Below are 17,943 nucleotides of genomic sequence, written 5' to 3'. Positions count from 1 at the left end.
GAGAAAAGTTCTGAGATGGGTAGTGGTGATGGTTGCACAACAATGTGAATGTATTTAATGCTAACGAACTGTACACTTAAAAATGTAGTAAAATGGTGAATTTTATTTATAAATTTTCCCGACTAAAAAAAATAAAAAAACAATATCAGCAAAAAATTCCCTCTTTATATTAAGCTACATTTGCTATTTTCATGTATTCTCAGAAAAAAAAAATGCCTCAGCTAGAAGCTATGTATTGTTTTATTTCCCCAAAATGTAATGGGATGATTAATGTTCTAAAATGCTAATTTTTAGGATGCTTTACAGATAACTGGTAGGAAAACAACAGGCTATAGTACTCAAGCTGACCAAATTCAAAAATAGTTTTCTGAATCAAATACTAGTGTCAGAATTGCTTGTGAGGGCACACATAAAGGTCAAAATTTTAATTCCAGTCACACTTGACACTCAGTTGCTTTCAACACTATGCAACCTTGCGAAAGCCCAAAATAAATAATATTTTTGGGATACTGAATAGCCAGTACTAATATAAAACTAAGGTCTGCTGAATTTTACATTGTCTTTGAAGAAAAATATTTGTAAATAACATACACTACAAACATTTTTCCTTCTGTGTAGGATGATTTAGCTTGAGAATCTCTCAACTATCTCATGGCTGGGATGCAGAACTATGTGTCCATAAAAATTTTAGCTGATGCTCAGAACTGGTTCAGAAGATGTGTTACCCACTTGAAAAGATTCTGGTAGAACTGGACTGGTTTAATTAGTCAATAATGGAAATATCTAAGCCCTTGCCTTGAACAGTCTTCTTTGTATTCAAAGTTATTCCTGTGGATTTATGTATAATCAAGGATAAAAAAGTCTTAATTATAAATTTATTCTGTAAGATCTTTTGACAGTGACTAATTTACTGTTTTTGAATGCTACTTCCCCTTAAGAATTTCATACTTTCTTCTTCGAAAGAAACAATTTGTTCCCAATTTCCTTATGCCTCCTTCCATTTCTATTTCTTTTCATGAATATAGTATCTTTTAAAACTTGCGGCCCACTGAATTCTTGGACTTTAGTATCATACCAGCAAACTTTAACTTACTATTTCTACCTACGAATCACAAAGTATAACAGGTAAAACTAATCCTGATGTGGAAAAACATATTTATGCTAAACTTACATATTATATTAAACATTAGACTTTTAACCTACTGAATTACACAAGGATAGATTTTCTGTAATAGAGATTACATTCTAGAAAGTGTTCAAACAATACTTGTTAGCTGATTGGTTTTGTCCTGAAGTACATTTTAGCTCTTCAGTATCAACAAAGATTCCTAATTGTTCATATAGACAGTTAAAGGCTGACAGGAGATTCTGACTGTTACACATTTTATGTCATTAGCGTCAGTGGCTCCCAAATGCCGACAGGATGAAATCTAAATTCTTTTTTTTTTTATTAACATATAATGTATTGTTTGTTTCAGGGCTACAGGTCTGTGATTCATCAGTCTTACACAATGCACAGCTCATGATGGTTTCTTTAATATTTTAGGCTTTCCCTAAACTGTTCAGAGAAAGTCCTTAGTTCTGCTCCACTCCCACTGTCAATTTTAGTAACCAGAAATAACAACCAAATAGTAACCAGAAGTTACAAACAAATTTATGCTGTCACTATGTTATTTAAATTTACATAACATCCATCAATAGAGGGTATTTTTAAAAGCAAATACAGTATTCAAGACTGTAAATAATTAAGGACTGTGTTTCTAATTTAGGATCTGATGACCAAATTATAATAGCAATGACCACAAACACTATTTTTACTGAATATTTAATCAATTATGAAGTAAGCACCTGCATATTACAGAGCATGAAACTTTAATAACATGCACCGTGTAAGTCTATACCTCCCACGCAGTTAGCTCTAAAAGCCACACTCTCTTGGAATTATAATTTCTGGCATATGTATGTAAAAAATTACTTGTGGTCACAGTATTTGTTTACAAATAAAATCATTCCAAAAATAACTGAGATAGTTTAACACTGTAATCACTTATCCAAAATTGGCCAATTAAAGGAAAAATCAACACAGAGAAGTAGGTTTTGAAGTCAGACCAGAGTTTATATTTAACTCTTTGGCCTGTTGGCAATATGAATCTCGAGCAACCATCTTGGTTTGTCAGGGACAGTCTCAGTTTACACATGCAGTTCCACTGTAATTGTTAACAGTACCCTTTCCAACTCTCACAAGTGTCTTAATTTGGGTAACTTAAATATCATCCTACCTAAACACCAATCTCCTTATGTGAGAAAAGATATAAGAAAACCTATATAAGAATCATACCTGACACAAAGTAGGTATTCAATATATCACAGCTGCTATTATTATTATAATCACTCATCAAAAGGGCAATATAATAATAATCCAGACTCCAAAATAACATATTTCATAATTTCTGCCTCTCTTTGTTGTTAATTATCCCTTCTGTAACATACAAACATGCACACATAAATCATAAGGATGTTTTGGGAGTTTTTAAGAGTACCTCTAAGGAAATCTGAAAAACTTGGGGCCAGTAAAAACCTCAAAAATAAAAAAAAAATACATGTTTTTAAATAATACAATTATCTGATAATATAAGAATAGTTTGAAATAAAATAAGAGAATAAGTGTTTTCCTTCAAAATCTCCTTAGAAGGTTATAGTTATTTAAAAGTTCCTAACATAGACTTTGAAAAAGCAATAGCCCATCTTTAAGTCTTTCAGAAACTAGAGCCTGAAAAAACATACAAAGTTATTAAAATGAAAATACAAAGAAATATTTTAACTTACCTGAACTGCACAACCCAGTAAAAGTAAAAGCAACTTTTTAACTTCTTCTGTGCCTTGTTCTGCAATAAAAACGATTGCTAAGTACTACATTTTACTTTAGTTCAACTCTCTTTCTTACATTGGTAGAATCCCTTCTAAAGGTAACATCCACAACAACTTGACCCAAGGATTAAGTCTGCAAGTACAGCGAGGAAGTCAAGAAAGCAGCTGTGTGTGCACAGTGTGGTGACAGCAGAAGAAATGGGCAAGGATGTCAACTTTGAAGGGCTGCGGCACAGATAAGATGACCTTCAAGGCTTTATGCGATAAAGTATGCTAATTATGTAAATCCACTAGTTTTCCATAAATGATTATACCACAGCCGTGTACCAAATGAACCGCTGATATAGGGACATGCCACACACTCAACCAAATGGTTCCTAATAGGTCTGGCTTCTCTTAGGCCTATTAGCGTTTTCTTTCTAAAACACCTATCTTATATGATTCATCTACCTACAAAATTTAAATGGCTTTCCACTGTGTAGGCATACGAGGATCAAAACCTTAAATGTTACAGCAAAGCTGATAAAATGAATGTATATAATAAGCTGGATAAAGTTAATGATTTGTAACAGAAGTGGACAGTATATTTGCTGGTGAACAATACTCAATTCAGATTTTCTCAAAACATACAGCAGCTGTCCCCAAAAAAACGTCACTTCTTTGGGCTAAATTTCAACATCAGGGCAATCGTCTATGACAAAGTCCAAATCTTCTTTTCAAACATTTCCTCTTACTCTCCAGCAAACAACCTACTTTCTTAGCCACACTAATCACCCTTCCCCAAATATATATACATCCACACTCGTCTGCCTTCACTTCTGTCACTCTCTTTGCTTGTCTTTCTTCCCTACACTCATCCCTCTAGGGAACTACTTACTAATCACAATCCTAGGCACAGCTCCAACATCCCAGTGTAGTCTTCCCTGGCAACCGCCCAACCATGGTCCCCAACCCTCACTAATCTGCCAACTTTTAGAATAATGTATCTCTCACCAAAACATAAGATCCTCCAGAGTACAGACCATTTTCTTTATATTCTTGGTCTCTATAATTTGGTAGGTAATTACTAAATGCATGTAAAACTGAAAATAATTCCATTCTACATATAAAAAGGTTTTTTCATTTTTTAATTTATATAATCAAATATCCCAGAATATCTCTAAAGACTATCTAAACTCTTAATTCACCTCATCTAAGTGGTAATTTCCTCAGGAAAAATAAGTGCTTGATTTTAGTTTTTATTTTGACTTAATTTTTGTTTGTTTAGAATGAGAATGGGGGGTGGGGTATGGAGGAGATATACTCGGATTTGGGTTACGGGTAGCCTAAAAGAATAAGCCTGTTGTTGAATTGGTTAGTAGCTACTAATTTCCCTAATTGTTTAAAAATCAAATCTCTGAACAGGTCACAATTAAAATCTGGCAAAAGGCAGAAACTTCTGAAGAAAATAATTTAAATGATCTAAGAAAACTGCTTCTCATCTTTCCATTTAGAAGTAGTTTAATATAAGCTAAACATCAATCAGTAAAATCTTAGATTCAAACAGCTCTGGCAATGAAAGATAGCAGATATATGAATACAAACCTAGAAATTACTTCAAAATCACTTTTTTCCTTTAATCTTATACCCATATTATCTTCTATACTTGTTTATAATGAGACACTAAATATCATTACAGAAACATATCAACTTCGTAGAGTTGAAAAAAACACTGGACTTGACATAAAATATATGTCTGTAATATATAGACCTCATCTACACATCACAAATATTGTTTATTTTCTCTCTGCAAAATGGAGTATCACCTCTGACTTTCCCTACAGTCATGAAAAACCTACTGTGTTCATATAAATAGGCAAGATCTTGATAAGCATTATAGTATTACACAAAGACTATTATCACATTACGCCAATCTTAATACTTACCAGAAAAAGGATTTTTGCCAATGATTAAGACATTTGGCAAGGACATCATGATCAATTGCTGCAAAGTCTCCTGTAAAAAGATATCCCAAAGGTTGTTATATGGGTAATGTTGACTAGATAATTATCAACAAGCTATAACTTACCATTTGTGCACTTCTCTGTAGATATGCTATACTGCAATTAAAAAACTTTTAAAAAGGTGAAAAAAGTTATCCAAGGTCTTAAAAAGACTTATGGTTTCACTCATATGTGGAACATGAGGAATAGCACAGAGGACCACAGGGGAAGGGAGGGAAACCTGAATGGGAAGAAATCGGAGAGGGAGACAAACCATGAGGGACTCTGGACTCCGGGAACCAAACTGAGGGTTACAGAAGGGAGGGGGATGTGGAGATGGGACAGCCAGATGGTGGGTATTAAGGACGGCATGTAATGTGATAAGCCCTGGTGTTATACACAACTAAACAGTCGTTGAACACTACATCAAAAACTAATGATGTAGTATATGTTGGCTAACTGAACATAATAAAAATAAATAAAAAATTAAAAAATGCAAAAAAAAGACACTAAGATCTTAAACTTTTTGTAACTTTAAGTTAATAAATTAAGTAACAAAAATTAAAATGTCAGCTAGACTTAATAACACATCTATTACTTACAAAATAGTGGCGCCTGGGTAGCTCAGTTGGTTAAGCGTCTGCCCTCAGCTCAGGTCATGATTCCAGAGTTCTGGGATCAAGCCCCACATTGGGCTCCCTGCTCAGTGGGGAGTCTACTTCTCCCTCTCCCTCTGCCCCTGCTTATGCTCGTGCTCGCTCTCTCTCAATCACTGTCTCTCAAATAAAATCTTAAAAAAAATAATACCTACAAAATAAGTGTCCAAGTAGAACAGGTCTAATATTTATTTGGAAATCTGAGTTTTAGGTGTTAGATACTTAAACATCATTCCTCAATAAAAGATCAAGCATGTGTACGTTTTTGACCTTTTGTTACCTCCCTTTAAGGGAATAAAAACCTCTATTAAAATTAAGGAAGCTAGTTACTTCATTAAAAATTGTGTCTTCTGATCATTTCATGCCTGTGAACTCTTCCTCAATCATTATTTCTCCCTTCTATCTACAACAGATGTTTTACTTAGATTTCTGTCAAACTTTCAGTGACAAGAATATATATACATTCTGATAGTACAGGGTGATTCAGAAAGAATTGAATGCTTTCATATTACTCATTTTAGGTAATAACTATGCATCTTCCATTTATCCTACCCCTTTTTTGAGGAAATGAAGGAACACAATGTGTCTATCATTACTAATAATGGCATGCTACAAAGGGTCTGAGATGAAGTAGACTACAGGACTGATTGGTGTCCTGTGATACTACCAAAATCTTTGCAAGATTATAGAAATAACAGTGAATGTCCTTACAATTTGGCTTTCACTACATATTCAGACATAACTAGTTACTAAGAAGTTTTTAAAATTATTTCTTTCTGAGTCACTCTTTACTTAATACTATGATGAGGGAGCAAATACCATGAAAAGTTAACTTGTATTGCTTTTTAAGCTGTGTAATTCTAGATCACATAAAGCATTTTCCCACAGCCAGTATGTGACATGTACCAAAGGCTCATTAGAATTAACCTTTTATCTTTAATTCCTTATAGGTATGCATGAGAAAGTTTCAAAACATTTTCTTCAGCATTATATTTACTAGCCCTTTGAAAACTATTACCAAAAACATGCATACATTTAAAGAAAAAGTATATACTCTGTATGTGTATCTGATTAGATAAGTAATTAAGAGTAAGTGTCAAACCTGCTAAAATCATTTACTCCAAAGACTGAGACCGAGGCTGGTTATTTAATAAATGAATTTTCCAATTCAAAGCAAGTTACCTCAAGATGGAATATGCTGTTAGCTAAGTAGGTAACAGCTAAATGGACTTAAGGGAATAAATTTCTAATTTTTCTTATTTTTAGTTTCCTTGCCTTGAAGCAAAATTATCAGTACTATCATTGTACATATGTAAGAGAAATCATAAATAAGAGCTATATAAAAAAAGCAATCACTATTTTGTCTCTATCCCATTTAGTGGATAGTCTAAGTCTGAACAAAGAACATTCAAATTCAGTATCATAAAAGGAGGCATTAAATTCTAAGAGATCCTGAATTATTAGAAAAAAGCTTTATTTCAAGATAAAAGATTAATTCTCATTTACACCTTTTATTTCGGGGTAACATGAGTGAAAATTGATAAATCATACTAGAAAACATCAACTTTTCAAGGCAATTTATTATATTGATTTACCATGTAATATCCTATGTTGGTACATGGTTATAACGAAACTGTCCAGATAAAAAATCTTCAATATGGTCGTTACCTTGTTCCTCCACCCTCTTCCTCAGTTGGCTCCCTACTCTCTGCCTACTCTGTTACCCCATGCCTCATGCTAATTCAGTCTCTTCACAAAGACGAAAGCCAATCTCATAGATTTTTTTCACCATATGGTCTCATCAATGACCTCATGTGTTTCACTTTTACACTGTGAAATTCTATTATATTTGGATGATACACTTGCTACAGGACACTGCTAAATTTAAAATTATCTCCATGTATCTAAAAATGTACTTTAGTATAGTAGAATCTGATACCTAGCATAACATGCTGGTGGAGTACAGTCCGAATGCCTAGGCTTAAATGAAAGTTCCATGACTATGTATGTGACTTTTCTTGGGAAGGGTAGGAAATAAAATGAAAGTATAAAGGTATTTTTTAAATGATAAAGGTTACAAAATATTAGTTAATAGGAGAAAATCTACTTTTCTACTCTACTTTTACTTTACTTCTAAGTATTAAGTTTGTTATGTCTGAAAGTTCTAATATTAGGCAAGGCAGCTAAAAAGTACACAAATTAAAAAAAAAAACTAAATTATTCTAAAAATCTCCATTTGGTTCTATGGGTTCTTCACAGGATTCTGGTTACATTTTTGTAAAAATTCCTATTTCCCTATTCTAATCTTACAAGTAACATCAAAAATATAGAAGACATAAAAGATATTAGAGGCTTAAAAAACCTGATTGCTACTGTTAAAGCTCTATTATATATCCTCAGACTTCACCTAGTTCTAAAGATGCTCATCATTAAGGTGCTAAAGAAAAGGAAAAATAGGGGCACCTGGGTGGCTCAGTCGTTATGCGTCAGGTCATGATCCCAGGGTCCTGGGATCGAGTCATGCATTGGGCTCCCTGCGGGAAGCCTGCTTCTCCCTCTCCCTCTGCCCCTCCTTGTGTTCCCTCTCTCGCTGTGTCTCTGTCAAATAAATAAAATCTTAAAAAAGAAAAAAAAGAAAAGAAATGGAAAATAATACATAAATGAGCCCAAGATAAATATGACTTTCAGCAGGAGGAACAAATTAATTGAAGGGTTAAGGATGATAATATATATGCATATGAACTAGTAAACATACTTCAGTTTGTTAGAAAAGTGATTAGAGGGCGCCTGGGTGGCTCAGATGGTTAAGCATCTGCCTTCGGCTCAGGTCATGATCCCAGGGTCCTGGGATCAAGTCCCGCATCGGGCTCCCTGCTCCTTGGGAGCCTGCTTCTCCCTCTGCTTCTCTCTCCCTCTGTCTCTCATGAATAAATAAATAAAATATTTTAAAAATTTTTTAAAAATAAATAAATAAAACCAAAAATCTAGCATTGTTTTAATAAGAACGAAACTGATGACTGTCAAATCACTGTATCACTTAATTTACTCATTTGTTTCAAATCTAAAAATACTGATGAAACATTAAAAGACAAAATAGAGGTTTTATTTACTCAAATCAACTTGAGGAAGACGATAGCTGGAATACTGGCAAATAATACAAAAAGTTTATAAAAAATCTAGCACAGACTTATTTCTGGCAACAAGGAGTACTAGATATTAGAAAGGAAGGAAGGAATCCAAAAATGCTGGATAATTTTTAAAAAATTCTTTTCAAATGACTGAACTAAAAAAATAAATAAAAAGATAATCCTCAGTTAAAAGATAAAACAGAAAAAAAATTGAACCCTACAAAGGAAGACCAGAAATAAGATGTTTTTCTTGGCCTTTAGTAGAGACTGAGGAGGGTTATTTCCCTAAGGATTTGCAATAATGTAGTACCAGCTTAAAAAAAAAACACAAACACATACATACATAATTTACATACCCATAAATGCAGAGAAAGAGATCCAGAAATACATATACTCAGATGCTAATACTGGTAATCTCCAGGCACTGGAACTATGTTTGTATTTTCTCATTTTTTCTACTTTTCTATAGTATGTAAGTATTGCTTCTAAAATAATATAGAGCTACTTTAAATTAAAGTGGTTCTGGGTTGGTTGCACAAATGAAACAAATCCTCTCTGGAGCAATACATCCTTGGCCCAGACACAGAAGTATTCCCACAGATAAATCCCCTTCCACCCTAAATAAGGTCACAGTTAACACACACACACCCCCACCACTGTCACTGCTGCCACCACTACCATAAGAAACAGCAAGCTGAAAACAAAAGGTGTATTCAGATGCCCACAGATCTGACTTCAGATTTTGGAATTATCAGGCATAAAATCTAAAATAGAAAAGTGTTTTAATTTCTAAAGAAATAAAGGAATTAAAAGATGATAAAACGAAAAAGCAAAGATAAAAAGACTCAAACAGACCTTCTCCAAAGGAAAGATATAATTACTGAGTCAAAAGTTAATCAGTGGGTTAAACAGAAGATCTGACATATATTAGAGGCAAATTAGCAAACTGGAGAGACAGTCCTGAAAAAAATACTCAGAATGCAGCACAAGTTTGATAAGGTAAAAAGTGAGTTTAACAAACATGGGGGATAGAATAAGAAAGTCTAATAAACATGTAACAGTAATATCTGAAGAACAGAATAGGAAAGAGATTTCAGAAGAGAATATTAGCAGCCAAAAGAGAAAAAAGACAGTTTAACCTAAGAACAAAAATTAGACTGATAGCTCACTTCTCCAGAACAAAAAGGAATCCCAAAATAGAAGAATAAAATATGCAAAAGACGGAGATAAAACTAATTGTTAACAAAGAACTGCATACCCAATAAAACTATCTTTCAAGAACAAGGGTAAAATAAAGGCATTCTCAGACAAATAAACACTGAGAAACTTTACCATCAAAAAGCCCTCTCTAAATAAACATTTAAAGGATATACTTCAGTAAAAAAATGATACCAAAGACACAAAAGAAAATCATGAGTGGGGGGGGAAACACATAGCTTGATCTAACGGAACATGGATTCTATTTCTTTAACAGTACTTTTAATATCTTATTTATGGGGTTTTAAAAAAAAGAACTAAATTACAAGACAAGAGCTTAAAAAAATCATAAAGGGGAATAATGAGTTAAAGTATTCTAAGATCATAGTACTATTCCATAAAAGAGTAAAGATATTAATTTTGGCCTTTGCTAGGGTAAGAATGGAAGGTGTAATTCCGAGTGGCCTTTAAAAAAAACAGAAGGAAGGTGAAAAAGATTTAAACCAGTAGAAAAAAATATGTGGAAACAATTACTTATAAATGGTATAATTCTCCATAATAATTAAAAAATTTAAAACTCATTTGCATTTAGTCACATAGCTTTCAAGTGGATAAAGGCAAACTGGACAAAACTATCATCATAATGGGAGACTTCAACTTCCCCTTCTCAATAACTGATAGATCAAGAGACAAAATTAATCAGGCCACAAAAGTTTGAAAAATGCAATTAATAAACAAGCTTGCTCTGACTCTGCACCCAAACAACTGGACAATCCCTATCTTTCTGAAGCACACATCAAACCTTAATAAAAACTGACAACATAATAGGCCAAGACAAGTTATTAACAAATGTCAAAGAATCAGTATCATACAAACCATATTCTTTAATCAAAAATAAAAACCAAAAAAAGACTGCTTGAAAAATACTTTATGTTCAGAAATCTAAAGGCATACTTCTAAATAACTCAAGTGGAATAAGAAACCACAACAAAAATGAGAAAATGTACAAAAATAAACATTTAAAAAAAATACAACATACCAAAATTTGTGTGATGCAGCTATAGTGATTCTTAGAGGTATAGTGATAGCCTGGAGAATGCTCATATTTAAACTCTGAAATATGCATCCAATTTAAGTTTTAAAAAGGGCAACAAAAAGTATACTTTTCAAAGGTATAATTCAAGTAGCTTAACAAAGTGTTGCATTATTCAAGCCCTCAGAAACTGGGAACTGGTTTTAAAAATTCATAAAATACAATAATTATTTTTAAAATTAGATAATTATGAAGTGCTTGCTTGTATCTTTAATATTGCATAAGAAATAAATTATATCAATACTGCTTTATCTCTAGCGAATAAACCAGTATCTGGCACATCATAAGCATTTAGTATATGTTAGGTGAGTGATACTCACCTTTTGTTATCACACAAAAATGTGAATACACAAGCATTTATTAAAATACTAAATGAAAAAAAAAAGGATCACTTACCTGGTAATAAAATTTTATCTGTCTCACCAAAATGGAAAGATTATGAATTCTAAGTGAGGCATCATTGTTGACTTTTTTATTTACTCTCTGACTCTCCGATTTAGGATTACTGTAAGAAATTAAAAAAAGATGCTTTAAACTAAAATTATATTAAAATATACCTATCAACCAACAGATGACCGAAAATAAACATAAAAATGTTTTTTATACATTTTTTCTTTAAGAAAATTATATATCCATATGAATTGACAGAGACAATCCAAAAGGAAGATGATTTTTTTGACATGTGTTCTATGCTTCTAATTAATATAAATGCATTTGATATTTCTAAGACAATGGCAAAGTACATCTGAAACTAAGTCAGATATTGCCCTTCATTCTCATTTTGTTTCTCTACCTTCCTGGGATGAATAACCTCTTAGTTCCTTTGAATATATATATTTCCATCACCCAAAATAAATCTATTTTAACCAAAAATATAAAAATATGAGCTAATAACCAAGAAATGCTGTATCTCCTCACTGAATAATGGGGACTATATTTGAGCGGGCACAGTCATGACACAGGTTAATACTCTAATCTTGGGTAAACTTTACAGATTCAATGAAAGCAAATGGTTGAATGATTCTGAGGCAGCAGAAACTGAGGAAAAACAGACCATGGTTAAGAATGTAAAATTCAATGACACCAAAAGCAAAGGCAATATAAGCAAAAATAAACGAGTGCGACTACATAAAACTAAAAAGCTTCTGCACAGCAAAGGAAACCATCAACAAAATAAAAAGGCAACCTAGGGAATGGGAGAAAATATTTTCAAATCATATATCTGATAAGGGGTTAATATACAAAATATATAAAAAACTCATGCAACTCAACAGCAAAAACCAAACACTCTGATTTTAAAATGGGCAGAGGAACTGAACAGACATTTTTCTAAAAAAGACCTACAAAGGGCCAATAGGTACATTAAAAGGTACTTAACATCACTAATCAAAAAAACGCTAATCAAATGTATCACCTCACATCTGTTAAAAGAGCTACATCAAAAACATAAGAGATAACAAGTGTTGGCAAGGATGTGGAGAAAAGGGAACTCTTCTGCACTGTTGTTAGGAATGTAAATTGTTACAACCACTGTGGAGATTCATCAAAAAATTAAAAACAGAACTACCATATGATCCAGCAACCCCATTTCTCAATATATAAACCAAAGGAAATGAAAACAGAATTTCGAAAAGATACCTGCATATTCACTGCAGTATTATTTACATAGCCAACACAGGGAAACAACCTAACTGTCCATCAACAGATAAATGCACAAAAAAGATGCGAGACACACATACCATATATACATATATATATACACACAAACACATATACATATATATACATATATATATTAGAATTATTATTCAGCCATGAGAAAGGAGATCTTGCCATTTTCAACATACAAATGGACGTTGAAGACATTTGATAATAAGCCAAACAGAGACAAATACTCACTTATGTTCTTTTTAAGAAGAATAGGAAATCCAAGTACAAGTTAGTGGCACTAGAACAGAAGGAAGTTGATGCCAGAACATAAGCAGGTATGAGCTAGTTCCTCATTAGGGGAAAGCAGTCAGGCTGGAGAAGGACATGGCCAAGTGAAATGGCAGACCTTAAATCAGGATTCCCTATGCAAGGGCTGAACGCATAGTATCATAAAGCAAGAACCTAAGCAGTTGTTGGGACACAGTACTGCCCTAGGATTATGACTTTAACTGCCACACCTCCACACAAGAATGCAGAGAAGTAAAGAAACTGATATTTATACAATGGAGAAGAGGAACTGAATAGAACCTCTCATTCCTTAATCCTTCCCTTTTTTACCTAGTCCATTACACTCCTAATGCCTTCAGTTCCTTCCCCAGACAGATTAGACTGGTGCTTTATTTTAATAATTCTCGAACTTTTAGGCTCCAAACAACTTTTGGTTTTGTGGCTATATTTACTGTAATGGAAATTAAAACTGAGAAGCTTTCATGGCTATTTACTTATTAACTCATTTTAAAAATAATAAATTACATGTTTAAAAGTATCAAAGTAAAAAAATTAGTGAGAAGAGTAGCATTGTTTTACCATTTTTACACATCTATTTAATATCTAGTTTAAACTTGAAAAACAGGCTTGCTCATCTTTGTTTCTGCATTCATCTATTGTTTGTGGTATTCTGGTTCATGTACATTAAGAAAATTTAGCCTTACCCAGATATGTACTTCGAAGTAGAAAGACCCTATGGAACCCCTGAGAGGATCCTCAAACCATACTCTGAGAATTATTGCTTTACTTCAACTATTCTCTTGCCAGCACTCCCAACATATTGATCCTTTGTCATGTGACCAAACTCACAGTCAACCCCCAACACTGGATCAGTTCAACCATATTCAGTGAGATTGTTCACAACATTAGATGAGAAAATAATACAACCAAAGTAAGCTAAAATATCAAATAGGATGGAACAGCTAGTATCAAATTCGCCCTCTTGCCATAAAGAGCTAGAAAACTGTACAAAACATGAAATAATAGTTTCAGACTTTGGACAGTGGGTAATGCAATGTTATAATCCCTCACGAGGTTCTCTTTAGTGAAGCAGTGAGGCACTTTACAGAATGAGATCTTGGGAGGGGTATCCCAAGTCTCACTGAACTTAAGGACCCAAAACTTAGAGTTCAAGGAAACTGAAGTAACTAAAATTTTCAGAGAAGAATACTAGAGACAGGGAACTATCCTAATATATAAGAGCACTCCAAATATATGCTGTGAAGATTTTGGCTAAATACTAAGTTGTGCATGTATACCCTAAATTCTATAAGGCTGAGTAGAGGACAACCACAGGAATGCTATAAGCTAAATAACAACTAAAGCTCACAAACTGCAGAGAGAAATTCAAGTTCTAACCAGCCAGAGTGAAAAAGAGACCTTTATAAATACCCAGAGCATTTAGTAGAGAAACCTCAGAAAAGTATCTTAGAAGTAGAAATAATCTAGCAGTTGAGTAAAAACTATTCCAGAACCTCCCCAACAAAGGTTAAAAAACAAGCCTTTAAAGGATCAAGCTAATTACAAGCAACTTGACAACATGCCAAAACAAAATTCATCACTCCTTAGAGGATAAGATCTAGACACTCCACAATGTAATAATCAAAATGTCCACTATACAATCAAAAATTACTAGACATTAAAAGAAAGGGGGAAAAAAAAAGTGATTCATGACCAAGAAAAAAAAATGCAAAGTCAATAGAAACAGACCCAGAAATGAAAGAGATCATGGTAAAAGCAGACAAGAACTTTTATTTTTTTTCAAAAGATTTTATTTATTTATTTGACAGAGAGAGTGAAAGAGCACAAGCAGAGGGAGCAGCAGAAGGAGAGGAAGAAGCAGGCCCCTTTCTGAGCAGGGAGCCTGATGCGGGACTCGATCCCAGGACCCTGGGATCATGACCTGAGCCGAAGGCAGATGCTTAACCATCTGAGCCACCCAGGCACCCAGACAAGAACTTTTAAAAAGCCATTATAAATATAGTGGCCCCTTGAATGACATGGGATTAGAAGTGCTGATCCCTTGCACAACCAAAATCCACATAAAAGTTTTGATTTTCCCAAAACTTAACTACTAATAGCTTACTGTTGCTCAGAGTCTTATCAATAACATAAAGTCAACTGACACATATTTTGCATATGTATATAAACTGGATTTTTATAACAAAGTAAACTAGAGAGAAAAAATTAAGAAAATTATGAGAAAAATATATTTATAGTACTGTACTGTATTTATTACAAATATCTGTGTATAAGTGGACCCATGCAGTTCAAACCTGTTATTCAAGGGTCAACTGTACAGTAAAGAACTTAAAAGAAAACATGAACATCATGTGAAGAGAAATGGAAACTGTTAGGAAAAAAAACCCAAATCGAACTTCTAAAGCTAAAAATTACCTATCTGAAATGATAAATTCACTGCATGTGCTTAACAGTAGATAGGAAACTGAGTAACAAAAGATTAGTGAACTTAAAGATACAACAATAAGAAAATCCAAAAAATAAACAAGCTTAAAAGAATGGAGTTTAAGGGGGCGCCTGGGTGGCTCAGGAGTTAAGCATCTGCCTTCAGCTCAGGTCATGATCTCAGGGTCCTGGGATCGAGCCCCGCGTCGGGCTCCCTGCTCCATGGGTAGCCTGCTTCTCCCTCTCCCACTCCCCCTGCTTGTGTTCCTGCTCTCGCTGTCTCTGTCAAATAAATAAATAAAAAATCTTAAAAAAAAAAAAAGAATGGAGTTTAAGTGATTTATGGGGCAATATCAAACTTACAGAAAAGTTGCATGGACAAGCAGTCTTTTTCCCAAACCTCTTGAGAATAGGTTGCTGACCTGATATCAAATAATCCCCAAATATTTTACCACTTATTTTCTACAAACACATATAATTATTAAAATCAGTAAATTAACAATAATATCTTCCTATCATCCAATCTTTAGAATCCATTCAAGTTTGTTATTCCCAAATAATGAATGGATATACTTTATAGGAAAAGGATCTAATTCAGAATCACACTTTTCATTCAATAGTCTGAATTTTCATCTTTAGTTTCTTTCAGCTTGGAACAGCTTGTCTTTCCTTGAATTTCATGACCTAGGCATTTTAAAAGGTTAAAGCCAGTTATTCATAGAATGTCCTTCAAATGGGTTTAACTGATTAGACTGTGTCTGACTCATAATGAAGTTCAGGTTATGTATCTTTAACAGCAAAAACACAGAAGAGATGCTGTGCTCTTCTCAATGCATCCTAAGAGATGGTGCATGATTTCAATTTGTCTCATTACTGATGACATTCCCTTTTATCACTTGGTTAAACTAGTAACTGTGAGTTTTCTCCATGACAGTTATTATTTTTCTTTGGTCATTATTAAGTATTTTGTGAAGACATACTTTGTAACTATGTTAATAATCTGATCATCAATTTATTTATTTATATCAATATGCACTCATGGTTCCCTACAATATTCAATGGATCATAATCTATTACTATAATTACTTTGATAAAAAATTGTAGATTGCCTTTTCATTTTGTTGTTTCTTTTATTGTGCATAAATTTTCAGTTTGATGCAATCACATTCGTCTAATTTTGCTTTTGTTGCCTGTGCTTTTGGAGTCATATCCATCATTGACCTCTTCAAAACCAATTTATAATTTTCCCTGGGAAGATTATATATATGCTTAAATGCCTCCTAGTTTTTGCTGTTAGAGTGAATGTAATATTTTATTTTTTTTTAAGATTTATTTATTTGAGAGAGAGAGAGAGAATGAGAGAGAGAGAGCACGAGAGGGAAGAGGGTCAGAGGAAGAAGCAGACTCCCTGCTGAGCAGGGAGCCCGATGCAGAACTCGATCCTGGGACTCCAGGATCATGACCTGAGCCGAAGGCAGTCCCTTAACCAACTGAGCCACCCAGGGCCTGTGAATGTAATATTTTAAAAATATTTTTGCTAATAGGTTATTACTAATATATGATGCTATCAACTTTTGTGGATTGCTCTTATCTTTGGAAATCTTGCTGAACTTTATTATTCTCATAGGTTGTCTGTTGGTGCTTTTGGAGGTTGTTTTGAATATGATTTGTAGTTTTTCCATATTGATAATCAGTTTTCCCAACACCAATTACCAAAGAGCCTATTTCTCACTGATCTCTATGATATATTAGATCCCGTGAAGTGTGGGCCTACTTTTGGAGTCTGTTTTGTTCCATTAGCCCATTTCTCTATTCCTGTCTTTAAAAACTTTTTAATGTTACTATAGGTTTATTATTATCATGATTCTATTAGAGCAAGCCCCTCTCTTTTGTTTTTAAAGTGTCCTGATTACTGCTCTTTTCTCTGAATTTTAGGATATTTATAGGGTTCTAGGAAAAACCTGGTTTAGAATTATTAGGATCTTATTATTTATAATTATTTGAAAAGACTGACATTTGCATCCATAAAATTTTTTAATTTCCCCACAAAGATCTCAGACATTTAAATATTTTTTTTCTTATTTAGGTTTTTGTTTGTAAAATGAATTTTTCTATTATATTATTTGGTCATTGCTAGGATATAACAGGAAAACTGCAGCTATTGTAGATTGCATTTCTGATTAATCACCTTTCAAAATTTAGTTTATTTAGTTCATTTTCTTGGGTTTTCTAACAGAAAAAATTTTATCATCAGCAAATAACAATTATCTCCTCTTCTCCAATCTGACACCTCATTTCTCTTTCTTTACTTATTGCATCAACAAATAATGAAGAATTATCCTTATCTTGTTCTCTAATTTAATAAAACAGCTTTTAATGTTTCACCATTTATGTATAATGTTTGCTGTAATGTTTTTATATATACCTCCCTTCAAGTTAAGTTCCCTCCTATTCTTTACTCAATATCTGAATGGGTGCTGACTTACCCAATTTTTCCTACATCTATTCTTCTTCTTTAATATGTTAATGTAGTTAGTTACATTGCCACATCTTCTAATACTGAGTCGTCCTCACAATAAACAGTATAGACTGATTAAATAGTAAAACAACCATTCCCCCTTTTCGGTACATACTCT

The 17,943-nt window shown here is 33.3% G+C and overlaps 1 protein-coding gene across 5 annotated transcripts in view; it reads right to left on the bottom strand.

Annotated features, from left to right (window-relative positions):
- CCDC88A (coiled-coil domain containing 88A) overlaps positions 1–17,943 on the bottom strand; it is a 118,409-nt gene that overhangs the window by 75,811 nt on the left and 24,655 nt on the right. For all 5 annotated transcript variants that reach the window (XM_027620946.2, XM_027620947.2, XM_027620948.2 and 2 more), the window contains exons 3-5: positions 11,321–11,429; positions 4,794–4,863; positions 2,827–2,885 (exon numbers count right to left, since the gene is read on the bottom strand). In XM_027620946.2, the coding sequence (XP_027476747.1) occupies positions 2,827–2,885; positions 4,794–4,863; positions 11,321–11,429 (238 nt within the window). The remainder of the gene's footprint in view (positions 1–2,826; positions 2,886–4,793; positions 4,864–11,320; positions 11,430–17,943) is intronic.

This window comes from Zalophus californianus, chromosome 8 (genome assembly GCF_009762305.2).
Source record: "Zalophus californianus isolate mZalCal1 chromosome 8, mZalCal1.pri.v2, whole genome shotgun sequence".
Lineage (NCBI taxonomy): Eukaryota > Metazoa > Chordata > Mammalia > Carnivora > Otariidae > Zalophus > Zalophus californianus.
The sequence above is the reverse complement of the archived record's forward strand: the minus strand, read 5'-3'. Positions and strand labels throughout refer to the sequence as shown.